Genomic DNA, 13,058 nt, shown 5'->3' with positions numbered 1-13,058 from the left:
AATGAGGCTTTCTGGCTCCACATTTTAAAAAAATAGCAGGATTTACTTTTCATGATTGCAATTTATTATGATTTTCCAGATAGATCCCACCTCTCATCCTATCCATCAGCTTCTCTAGCCATTAGCAGGGAACATTCCCTTTGACGAGACTTGCCAGGCCCAGTGGTAGGGAGTATATTGTTTTGGATTCTATACCCACATTTTAAAAATGTGACCAGTTTCCTATTTGGAGTAACTTGAATGCAAGTGTCTCATCTTAAGGTGTTGCTTTCCTCTGTCTCACTTCTTTTTTTTTTCCCCCAGTAGGCTTGCCATTTCTTTTTTTCATTTTCATTTTAATACACCTTTATTGGAGTATAACTGCTTTACAATGGTGTGTTAGTTTCTGCTGTATAACAAAGTGAATCAGCTGTATGCATACACACATCCCCATATCCCCTCCCTCTGGAGCCTCCCTCCCACCCTCCCTATCTCACTCCTCTAGGTGGTCACGAAGCACTGAGCTGATCTCCTTTTTAAGGACTGTTAGGGGTTAGCGTTATCTCCAAGGAGGAAATAGCCTTGGGAGGAGCAGCTTACACCCTGGTGTACAAAGGCAACGGGCTGCAGGAAGGAAAGACGTGGCAGGGTGAAGAGTGTTTACTGAGGTTTGTGGTTAGGGTTATCAGGGTCTCAAGGAGAAAAAAAGAGAAATGAATCATCATCATTTGATCATGGTATTCACAGCCAGAGGGAGGGACAATGGGAAAAAGAGTAAGGAAGAGAAACACAAAGAAACCGTCAAAACAAAACTGAGATGTACGGGGGCAGGAGGAGGGAGAAAGTCTGAGAAACGGGGGTGGGGGGATGTAATCGCACCGATACTGGCCACAAACACAAAAATTTGCCCATTCCTGGTTTAGATTAAAAATAAATATGTATGCACGTGTATTTGTCGGCTGTGTCCCGACTAGGCAGGTGATGAGGCGCTCCTTTAAGAACCTTGAAGACCCAAAGTTGCACTCAGACTGCCCACCTGGATCTGAGCTCAACCCTGGACCTGAGAACCGAAGGGCCGACTGCGGCCGTGGCTGTTCCCTCCGCCCTGGAAGAGCGCTGCTGGCAGATTTTTGCCAGTGGGTCGGGAGGGAGCCCCGGAGTCCTCCAGCCCGTGCTCTTAGCGATCAGCCCCGCCTGGACCGCAGGGTCAGAGCCGGCCCGAGCTGCAGGGCCGCCCTCCGCCGAACGGGGGCAGCAGCATCTGCAGCGCGGCGGCGGCGGCGGCGGCCGGCCCGGCGCCCCTCTTGGCGGCGGCGGGCGGAGGCCGGCCCGTGGCGCGCTCGCTGATTGGCCGCGGCGCGGGCGCTGCCATGTTGGCGGAAGCGGCGCCTTCTGTGCCGTGGCTGCGGCCGCCGAGTCCGTGCGCGCAGCGTCCTGCTTCTTCGCCTCGCCCGGGTCTCGGCGCTGAGAGGCGGCGGCGGCCGGCGGGATGGAGAAAAGTAGGATGAACCTGCCTAAGGGGCCGGACACGCTCTGCTTCGACAAGGACGAGTTCATGAAGGTGCGCGCCGGGGCTCCGCTTCCCGAGCCGGTGGCGGGGGGCCTGCCCTCCTTTCGCTCCGGGGCGTCCTCGGGCCGCGCCCGTCCCGGACCGGCCCCCGGCGGGACCTCGCTGCTCTTCGCAGTGAGTCTGTTGGCCTCAGGTGTGGCCGGGGCAGCCCGGAGAAAGCACCACTGTGAAATCGTGCGTAGTGAGCGAAAAGGCCTCGAAGTTGTGTGCAAGTGGTTTTGAGCTAAGCGTAAAAGCTCCTGTTATTACCCGACCCCGTTAGCATGCAGTGCAGTCGGATTGCCAGTCCCCTGGCCAGACAAGCTTGTTGACCAGCGCCTTGCACCTAAAAGTACGAATGCATTGTCCAAATCTCTGAACCCACGTCTATACCCAGGGATCAGGTGGGGGGAAAAGGCACTAAATCGCAAGTTTTTCTTAACGTTCACCTAAAGCTTCTGAATGAGATATGTAAAAGATGAGAGTTTTCTGATTTTGTTGCGGTACAACAAAGCGAGCCATTCTCCTTTTCTAAAGTTGCCCTACTTCTCTTTATAAGGTGAAGTCGAAGTTGGTCTGCAGATCATTGTAGGACATAAACTTACATAAACAAAATAGCAATATAAACCGAAAACATTTTATGGATAATGAAGGTTCATCAGGCACAGCCTTGAAAATATCCAAGATTTGAATCAGAGCTAGGGGGAACTTTGCATACCTATTTGGTGTAACCTTCTCGGTCTGTACTTAAACTATCAAGAAACATATTTATGTTTTATATCTAAGGATTGGGGGTTTTGATACCACTAAGTGGCTGTTTTCAGCGTTAAAAAGTTAAACGTTTTGGCTCAGTAGACGCTAAACTTTTAAGGAAGTGAGTGTAAGTCCCTTACTGTTCTTTTTTGATGACTTTAAGTCATACTATGTTTTTTCTTATTTTAGGTTCATTGGTCTATCTCTCTTTTTGATATTTTCATTCAGATCACGTCTCTGGTTTTTAGAAGTATTTATATCTGTTCTTTTTTATGGCTGAGTAATATTCCATTGTATATATGTACCACACCTTCTTTATCCATTTCTGTGTTGATGGACATTTAGGTTGCTTTCATGTCCTGGCTATCGTAAATAGTGCTGCAGTGAACATTGGGGTGCACATAACTTTTCGAATTATGGTTTTCTTCGGACATATGCCCAGGAGTGGGATTGCTGAATCATATAGTAGTTCTATATTTAGCTTTTTAAGGCACCTCTTTACTGTTCCTAAAAAAGAACGAAATAATGCCATTTGCAGCAACATGGATGGACCTAGAGATTATCATACTAAGTGAAGTAAGTCAGACAGAGAAACACAAATATCATATGATACCACTTATATGTGGAATCTAATTTAAAAAATGATACAAATGAACTTATTTACAAAACAGAAACAGACTCACAGATCTCAGAATCATACTTACGGTTACCAAAGGGGAAACGTGTGGGGAAGTGATAAGATGGGAGATTGGGATTGACATATACCCACTACTGTGTATAAAATAGGTAACTAATAAGGACCCACTGTATAGCACAGGGAACTCTACTCAATATTCTGTAATAAACTATATGGGAAAAGAATCCAAAAAAGAGTGGATATATGTATAACTGATTCACTTTGCTGTACACCTGAAACTAACACAACATGGTAAGTCAACTCTACTCCAATAAAATTTTTTTTTTAAATGTGGTAAAAAACAGTATTTACATCTGGATCCTCTCCAGTGTGGCCATATCATTTTTAGTATGTGGGACTGTCTAGACCCAGGAATAATGTACTCTTGTTCTTGTACAGTGGTGTTTCTGCTAAACCACGGTAAGGAAGAGCGTAACTTGACAGGGTTGTCTGAAAGGGACTGCGGAGTGAACTTGCTGATCCAGGAACGCTTTGTTCCACCCCCTGGCTGAGAGCTGCCCTGGAGCGAGGGTAGAAAGAAAGAGCATGATGATGAGAGGCGCACTGGAAGAAGAAAAGCCACAAGCAGAGATCAGGGGCTTTGTTCTGACTTCTGATTTCAGGAGTTTCAGAATACAGAAAACTTAACTTGGCCAACTTTTGCCTTCTTCAAGGCTTCCTTCAGGCTCGGTACCAGCATTCTTTCGGACTTGCTAGCCCCACCGTGTTTCTTGCTCTGATGTGGCAGAATGCCTTTGGCAAGAGCAGCTTCAGAAAGCGGAAACCTCAAAATATAAGTTCTAAAGTAGAACATGCAGTAAGGAGAGGGCAAACTGGGAAGGTGGCTGGAATGGCCGTATTCTTTCATGGCTCTTAAGCCTCTGAATGTGCCCTACAATTTGTAGTGCTGATAAATGTGACCACTTCACATGTAGAAGAAAAATACCTAGGACAGCTGTCCTGTGTTAAATGTTGTTGGTTTTCTAGGTGAGACCTGGAGATAAAGGTAATTTGCAATTTGTGTTTCCTTCAAAGAGACATTTTATAAGTTTTAGTTCCATGGCAGAAATGGTGGGTGGAGAGCTTGCTGTCGGGGTTATATTTCTACCTCTGTGTCTCATTCAACACATTTTGTAATTTGTTCCTGTGGGAAAGTTAGGGAATGACCGATTTGCATTAGGAGAGTTGAGATTACTTGAACTCCAGTCACTGGATTGGAAACTGTGTCATTAGTCCGCCAGACATGACGAGGGCCTGTTCGGACAGTGGTAGCAGTTGCTCACTTAATAAACAGTCATTCATTGATCACCTGCTTTGTGTCACCCAGCAATCTAGACGGGATAGTACAAGGGTACATAAGATATGGTTTGGGCTGTTGAGTATGGTCACAGGAAGACCACCGTGTGTGCTGAGAAACTGGACCTAGTCCAAAGAGGCTGGAAGGCTGGAAGGCTGGCCAGGAGTGAGACCGGAAAGGTAGGAGGGCAGCTGGGATTGCAAGTTGGACTGGGCCTTGTGTGCTACTCTGAGGGGCTTGTGCTTGATGAGCTGCCGTCACGTTTAAAGCAGGAGATTACATGGGCATGTCTGTTGCATTGGAGCAGCATTAGAGGGCGCTGTGCCACTGGTTACTTCAGGTTAATATCAGGTTCTGTCTCAAGGGAAAATTGTGTTGGATTTGAACTGATGAGCTAATATTTTGATACGGGCCGTTCTTGCACATGTGTTTCAGTCCTAACTCAGTGTCTTAGTGGTATCTCAGACCTTTAGGAAAGTATTTAATAAATTCTTAATAAATAACAAACTACCTTTCTGAACACAGAAAAAAAAAAAGAGGCTGCTAAAAAGTTATTTCAGTGGTCCTTGTGAGATCTAATGAGAGAGGAGGGGACAGATTTGTGGAAGATGGAGGTGATCAAAAGACAGGAGTGGCAGATGGAAGAATGACTTGGGGCAGAGGTGGTGGTGACATCACACCGTTAGCTTTGTCACCTTGCAGAAATCTTTAGCGCGCGTTGATAGCCAACTATCAGATGAAATAGGACCTAAGATCTTGGCAGCAGGGAGAGAAAGCGGCCTGCTAGCAAAGATAAATTAGATCCCTTTACCTAGGGGTGCTGTTGGAATTTTAGCTTTCCCCTTCTAGCCCAGCATACGACTTCGCTTCCTGTTTTTTGTGTTTTTTTAAAAAAAATTATTTATTTATTTATTTATGGCTGTGTTGGGTCTTCGTTTCTGTGCGAGGGCTTTCTCTAGTTGCGGCAAGCGGGGGCCACTCTTCATCGCGGTGCGCGGGCCTCTCACTATCGCGGCCTCTCGTTGCCGAGCACAGGCTCCAGACATGCAGGCTCAGTAGTTGTGGCTCACGGGCCCAGTTGCTCCGCGGCATGTGGGATCTTCCCGGACCAGGTCTCGAACCCGTGTCCCCTGCATTGGCAGACAGATTCTCAACCACTGCGCCACCAGGGAAGCCCCCGCTTCCTGTTTTATAGACAAAATAGTGCCCTCGAATGGGAGCTCCTTCATCTTGCTGACGATGGCAGCTCATTCTTGTATTGGTGCCCGTTCTCTTTCTCCTCCTCGCCTGTTGTGTAGAGGGGTTTTCCTTCCTTCCTTCGCCCATGCTTGGAGCCCAGGCCCTCTTGCACTCTCCCCGCTGGCTTTCAAACACATTCTTGCTTTGGTCTCTTCCCCTTGGCCCTCCTGCCTCTAGTCTGTCCTGTCACGCTCGTCCACATCACAGCCAAATGCTCCAGTTGTTTTTACTTCCTTCCGTGCTTTTTGTCCATTTATGTATCTTCTTTGGAGAAACATCTGTTCAGATCCTTCGCTCATTTTTTAATTGGGTTATTTGTCTTTTTATTGTTGAGTTGTAAGAGTTTTTGTATATTCTGGATATTAGACCCTCGTCACATATATGATTTGCAGATATTTTCTCCCGTTCAGTGGGTTGTCTTTTCACTTTTTTAGTAGTGTCTTTTGACACATAAAAGTTTTTATTTTGATCGTGTTCAATTTGTCTATTATCGTGATGCTTTTTGTGTCATATCTAAGAAACAACTGCCTAATTCAAGGTCACATGGACTTTCACCTGTTTTCTTCTAAGAGTTTTATAGTTTTAGCTCTTCTATTTAAGTCTTTTGATCTATCGAGTTAAATTTTCGTTCATGGTTTGAGGTTGGTGTCCAAATTCATTCTCTTCCGTGTAGATATTCTCTTGTCTTAACATCAGTTGTTGAAGAGACTCTTCTTTCCCCATTGAATGGTCTTGGCACCCTTGTAAAAAATCAATTGACTATAAATGTATGGGTTTTAAGTTCTTTCTTTTTTAAATGTTTAGGAAATCTACAGTATAAAGTAAAACTATTTCTGATAAATGAAATGTGGCAGTTGTTACATGCCACTGAGTTTGGGGTTGTTTGCTGTCATAGCAAAAGCTGCCTAATCCAATATTCACAGATGTTCTAAGTAATTTAGTCTTGTGCAATGCAACACTTGTTTATCTAAGGACAAATATATAAATGGCAAGTTGAGCACTAATATTACCTGATAGCATTTGTTTGTGAGAGCTGTTATATGGTTTAGAATGTCGCCATGAAGTTCATACCTGAACTTCATCCATCTGAAGTTCATACCTTCAAGGATTATGTACCTGAGGCAAGCAGAGTGCTCTGCCCAATCATACAGCTGGTTAATAGCAAGGCCAGGGTGTCAGGCTGAGGCCTGCCCACACGTTCTTGCTGCGATTGCTGTGTAACTGTGAATGTAAGGTGTTACCTGAGGTCGTCTCAAGCAGCAAAGCATCTAGGCTAACTCTGGCTCTAGGTAAAGAAGCAGATGGTTTTTCACTAGGTGGCTAGTTTTCACTAGGTGAAATTACAGTTTGGTAAGAAATCCTCTTATCTGACACTATCAGAGCAGGTGTTTCGGTGATTAATTAAGGAAGTCAGTTTTTAAAAGTACTCAAGGGGTGGTGCTTGAGTACTTAACGTTTTATTTTCAATCATACATGTGTACATTGATTCTCTATTGGTGTGGCACCAAGCTCTTTTCTCTGAAAATTGGTCTGCTGATTCGATTTCTAGATTGTCCTTTAAGTTGGACGAGAACCCTAAGGCATCTGCAAAGATTCTGGTATGGAATCCTTCAAGATTTGCATGATCCTCCTTCCCGCTGCCCTACCTGGTTCATGGTCATCTGATACATACTTCAGCACAAATTGTCGTATCAATTTCTCAGTATCAGGTCTTCGCAGAGCATCATAGTTTTCATGAAAACAGTTATCTTCTTGCACTTACATTTTGTTGGTTTATATAATGTTTAATAAAATTTTGTAATTTTGATGATAAGTACAAGTGCCCTTAACAAGCTCGGGAGTCATCACATCTGATTCTTGATGACTAAGCAGCTCAGCTAGTAGCAGAGTCATGGGTGCAATAGACTGAATGCATGTCTGCCTACCAGGGGCATCAGAACATTATAAAGGGAGATGGCGTAGCGAACCTGTGAGACCGGTACTTGGAAGTCGGTTTTGAAAGATTCTGAGCATCTGTTCAGTGGAATACTCAACATCCCTATAAAATGTCAGTACAAATTTGTATGTATTATGAAAAGACATTGAAGTTATATTTTTATATGGGGAAAAGTAGCTTAGAAAAGGTTTATTAAGATTGTGTGTGTGTGTGTGTGTGAACACAGGAAAAGGTCTGGGGTTTCGTTCAAGATGGTGACGTAGGAGGATCCTGAACTCACCTCCTCGCATGGACACGCGAAATCGACAGCTACTTATGGAACAGTTTCCTCTGAGAAAAACCCCCGAAACTAGCTGAGCAACTCCTGCACATCTGGCAAACAAGAAAAAACCCACATCAGAGTGGGTAGGAGAGGCTGAGACACAGTCTTACCGTACACCCCTCCCCCAGTGTGGTGACCCACAGTCGGGGGGAACTCCCATCCCAGGCTGCTCCCCGAGGAGCGAAGGGTGTAAACCCCACCCCTGGCACCCCTGCTTTCAAGACCTGCCCCTGGGAGATGAGCCCCCAAAACATGTAGCTTTGAAAGTCGATGGGGCTGGCATCTAGAAGACCCATGAGGCTGCAGCGACCTGAGAAACAGTTCTTGAAGGGGCAGCATGAACTGACCCTCCCCAGGGCCTGACACAGACACAGCGACTGAAAAGGGCCCAGACTTTCTGTGAAAGAGGCTTGTTTATCTTAAAGCATCGGCCTGAGGGGCAGGCTTCTAATTTAACCCACGTCTGGGGGCTTGGAGGCCGGCGGGGCCGTCTTTGCTCTCTCTCTGCCTTGCTCCGGCTCAACAGTATCTCCTGGAAAGGGACTTGTATACTTGGTCTCGTGCCCTGATTTTTGCAGCTGCTGCCTGGGGACACGTCTAGGTCGCCTGGCTCTGGTGGCCAGTGAGGTTTACGCTTGTAGGTCCCCAGTGTTCATTGCAGTATTATTTGCCATAGTCAAGACGTGGAAGCAGCCTGAGTGTCCGTGGATGGATGCATGGATAAAGGAACTGTGATACACACACCACACACTGGGATGTTATTCAGCCACGAAAAAGAAAGAACGCTTGCCATGTGTGGTGGCAACGTGGATGGACCTTGAGGGCATTAGTGCTCAGTGACTAAGTTAGAGAAAAGGTGATCATGATCTCACTTGTGTGTGGGATCTAAAAAGCAGAGCAAGAAAAAATGGACCCACAGGTACTGTTCAGATAGGTGGTTACCAGAGGCAGCCGGTGGGGAGTGGACAAAATGGGCGAAGGGGGTCAGATGGTACAGGCTTGCAGTTACTTAGGTAAGTAAGCCTGGGCAGGTGGTGTACAGCATGGTGACTGTAGTGAATAATACCATGTTGTGTATTTGAAAGTTGAAGGGAGTGAATCTTTTTTTGTTTTTCCAGTGTGTTTAGAAAAGTCATTAAACAATAACAACTACAATAAGCAGCAACAACAACAAATCCTAGGAAGTGGAGAGTTGGTACAATTATCACCACCCAAAGTCCATAATTTACATTAAGATTCATTCCTGGTGTTGTGCACTCTATGAGTTTTGACAAGTGTATAATGACATGTATCTACAATCACAGTATTGTATATAATAGCCCTAAAACTCCTCTGTGCTCTGACTGTCCATCCTTTTCTCCCTCTCACCCCAGGCAACCACTCATCTTTTTACTGCGTCCATAGCTTTGCCTTTTCCAGGATGCCATATAGTTGGAATCATATAGGATATACCCTTTCCAGATTAGCTTTTTTCACTTTGTAATCTTAAAAGATCTCATAGCAAGAAAAGGGAACGTGTAACCGTGTGCGATGGATTTTAACTAGACTTACTGCGGTGATCATTTTATAATAGATACAAATGTGGAATCATGTTGTGCACCTGAAAGCCATATAATGTTATATGTCAATTGTATCTCAATTTAAAAAATAATTTATATTTTAAAGAGATAGTCAAAAACATTCTGGAAGGATGTGAATCACGATGTTAAATAGTGAGAAAAACGTTAATAGTGCCTATCTGTAGAGCATCAAGACTGAGTGATTTTTTTTTTACTCTCTGTCTTTTGTGTCATTATAGTCTACCCTCCTTATCCTCAGGTTCCACATCTGTGGATTCGACTAACCATGGATCAGAAATATTCGGAAGAAAAATTCCAGAAAGTTTCAAAACGCAAAACTTGAATTTGCTGCATTGGCAACTATTTACATAGTATTAACATTGTATTTACAATTATCTACATAACATTTACATTTTATTAGGTATTATGTAATGTAGAGATGATTTAAAGTATACGCAAATACTACGCCATTTTATATTAGGGACTTAGGCATCCCCTGATTTTGGTGTAGGGGGTCCTGGAACCAGGCCCCCATGGATGCTGTGGGATGGCTGTATTTCTTTGTTGGTTGAAAGTTTCACAGTGAACATCTGTTACTTTTAAAACTAAGGGAAAAGGAGCAGTTTCTGTTTTGTGAGGAGCCCATTTAACATGTGTAGTTAAAAAAAATTAAATCCCGTGTAGAATTTAGGCAACAGGAGAGAATGCTCTTGGTCAGGGGCCTCCCTCTTGGCACCTTGATAGCGCACGAGCAGCTTTATGTCATGTGTACTTAAAAGGGCTTTTTCCCAGCGGCAGTGTAGCCTTTCAAATGAGTAGAATGGCGTTTCTCTCTTATTCTTGCTCTCCTTTTATTTCTATGTGTAAAATGTGATATTGTTGCAGTAATTCTTTTTTCTGGTTTTATTTTCAGGAAGACTTCGATGTCGATCACTTTGTGTCCGACTGTCGGAAGCGGGTCCAGCTGGAAGCACTGAGAGATGACCTGGAGCTCTACTATAAGCTGCTTAAAACGGCCATGGTCGAGCTCATCAACAAGGACTACGCAGACTTCGTCAACCTGTCAACGAACCTGGTAAACTTTAAACACAGAGTTCCTACCAGTCAGTGTATTTACACACGTACTACACACTTTTTCTCACTCATGTTTATTCTTAAAAGTGCTGAGTATTTTTAGAAACCTTTTAGTTGATTTTTCCCCCAGAAACTTGGAGAGATTACTAATCTTATTAATAAAAGAACTAAACTTTCTTGATACACATTTTTTGTTTTGAGTTTAGTCTGATTATTTTTTGAATGACTTATTAAGAAGTAGTGAAAAGTAAAGGATAACAATCTCAAGAGGGGTTGTTTTTGGCAGTTGCTAAGTGATTACCATGAAGTCTCAATGGTTTAGACTAATTTGCAAGAGCAGATACCAACTATTCTTAAGGAAATTCTTAGTTTACTTTCAGGTACAGTGCTAGCCAGACATGGATTGAGGAAACGTTGGCCAATATTGATCTTTAGGTGGCCTGGTTTTATAAAAACGTAGGAATGGTTTGTGAGAAGCGTATCAGTTACTTGGAAAAGTTGTTTAGAAATGCTCGAGTTTTAATACTTGGAAAAGTCTTCTTGTTCATACTTTATTTTGTTGTAAAATCTGTTTGTCCGGAGAAGTATAGAAAGTCGCCATCTCCATGGGAATTTCAGGAAGCGTTAAGAAAAGCGAGCCATGTTTGCTTTTGGGAAGTACACCACTAAGATAAACGTTCCAGTAGGATTAGAAACCCTGAAACTTTTATTTCCATTCTATTTAATTTGGATTTTTCTCAAGGGCTATAATAATGCTTAGGAGAGATAAAGCCCATCAGACTTTCACATCAGCTGGCTGAACATCATAAGTACAGAGATAGCTATTTTTCCTGTTAAGGTTTTTTTAATTCATTTAAAATTTCATCCAAAGGCAAATTGTACACGAGGAATCTTTGATTTATTATGACTTTCCCTATTTGCATAGTTTCATGTATATCAACAGATTTTTTCACATTCTGTGAGCAGTATTTGTGGTAAGATAACGTTTCTGTTACGTATCTAGTTACTAGCAATGTGTGATTGTACGGAAGGAATAACCTAAGTCTAGTACTGCTTTGCTCGTTAAACAAGCTTCACTGCCGCTCCTGACTCTGACGTGCTTGTGCCAACATGGTTTTGCCTTTAGGTTGGCATGGACAGAGCCCTCAGCCAGCTTTCTGTGCCTTTGGGACAGCTACGGGAAGAGGTGCTGGTAAGTCCTCAGGTGCCGGTAAACAGTCTATATATATATAAAGCACGTTATGCTTCTTTGCCTTCTCCAAGAAGAACTCCTTTAATGTGTTAGGTTGTTGTGGTGGTTGTTTAATGGTCCATGATTACAGTACTCACCTTCAAAACTGGTGAAAATGATTCTCTACTTTTTGCATGGGATATTACAGCCTAAAATATGTGTTTGGTTGGAAGATGACAGATCGTCAAAGAGTAGACAACTTTAAATGTCAGGGAGGAAAAGAAGGGTATTTCAAAATTTAACTTGTTAATACCACCTCACCCATCTGTAAGTGGTCTCCAACTTAGAACTGGCTGACTTATATTTTAAAGTTTGTAATTTTACAAGTGTTTTCTCAGACAGTGTTTTACATGTGGTTAGGTTCCTGGACCAGTCTACAGAAGCTGTTTAACCCCTGTATGTAACTGAAGGGTAATATAAATATCATGTAACGCCTAGTTTCTGGGAGAAACTCTCTCCCGTGGGAATGGGACTCTCTGCCTGTAAGCCCTGAGGACAGGGACCCCATCTGGATGAACGGTGGAGGGGGAGTTTTGGCATCACCTCTGACAGGAGACCGTGTGGCCTGTCCTCCCCTCACCCGCTCGTCTGCGCTAGGCACCCGACCTCCATTGTCCCTTAGTTGTGATGCACTGCACCATCACTTCCTGTGTGTATCACCACTGGACCACGCCAGACCAAGTGGCCTCATGCACCTTGCACCCGAGACAGCGCCTGGCACGGGCGAGGCTCTCAGTAGGTAACGTAGGTAAAGAGGCCCTGCCTGGATAGAACTGAAGGAAATGCAGGATAATGGGAGTGTCAGGGCTGAGAAGTCCCGAGGAGGGGTTGGCGGGAAAGACTTCATAAAAGAGATAAGTCTTGAGCTGTACCTTGAACTAGCAGATATGTTTGAAAGTGTATGTCTTTGAATTTTACAAAAGCTCATTACAGTGCTTTTCCTTGGAATGGAAGGAAAGGGGTTTTGTGTTCTGCCGCTGGGCTGCACAGCAGCTTCTGCGTGGCCCTCCTGCCTCCCTCTCGGTGCTCCCCTCACCTCGCAGCTGTGTGGCTGACGTCTCCTGAGCCTCAGCCTGTGCTAACCTCCCACTCTTCTCTCTGTGTTCTCTCCGCTCTGCTGACCATCCTGGGCTGCTCTCACGCCTCCAGGCTCGAGTCCTGCCCTGCCACCTGCCAGTACCACGTCCCCTCCCTTATTCTGCAGCTGTCTTTGTAGCCACCTTTCTCCTCACCAGCCACAGACCTCACCTGCCTTTTTGATCTCAACTCACGACGCTACTCTGAGATTCTAAGGTCACTGAGGGATAAGACTGTTTCTGTCTAATTCATCATTGTAGCCTCACTGGCTACCACAGTAGCTGACATTTAATAGACATTTCATAATGTTTATTGAATGAATGAATTCACCTTTCTATAAAATTTTTGTGATTTATCTAGTTTATT

At 44.2% G+C, this 13,058-nt stretch overlaps 1 protein-coding gene across 7 annotated transcripts in view; it reads left to right on the top strand.

Annotated features, from left to right (window-relative positions):
* Nucleotides 1-1,334: 1,334 nt before the first annotated feature.
* COG2 (component of oligomeric golgi complex 2) overlaps nt 1,335-13,058 on the top strand; it is a 41,126-nt gene continuing 29,402 nt past the window's right edge. For 4 of the 7 annotated variants that reach the window (XM_082424991.1, XM_082424990.1, XM_082424992.1 and 1 more), the window contains exons 1-3: nt 1,341-1,540; nt 10,224-10,385; nt 11,511-11,576. In XM_082424991.1, the coding sequence (XP_082281117.1) occupies nt 1,469-1,540; nt 10,224-10,385; nt 11,511-11,576 (300 nt within the window). In that variant the 5' untranslated portion in view covers nt 1,341-1,468. Of the gene's footprint in view, nt 1,541-10,223; nt 10,386-11,510; nt 11,577-13,058 lie in introns of all 7 variants that reach the window. The other 3 variants (XM_082424989.1, XM_082424988.1, XM_082424987.1) reach the window with 2 other exon arrangements.

The sequence above is a fragment of the Balaenoptera physalus genome, assembly GCF_965194825.1.
Source record: "Balaenoptera physalus genome assembly, chromosome: 14".
Classification (NCBI taxonomy): Eukaryota; Metazoa; Chordata; class Mammalia; order Artiodactyla; family Balaenopteridae; genus Balaenoptera; species Balaenoptera physalus.
The sequence above is the reverse complement of the archived record's forward strand: the minus strand, read 5'-3'. Positions and strand labels throughout refer to the sequence as shown.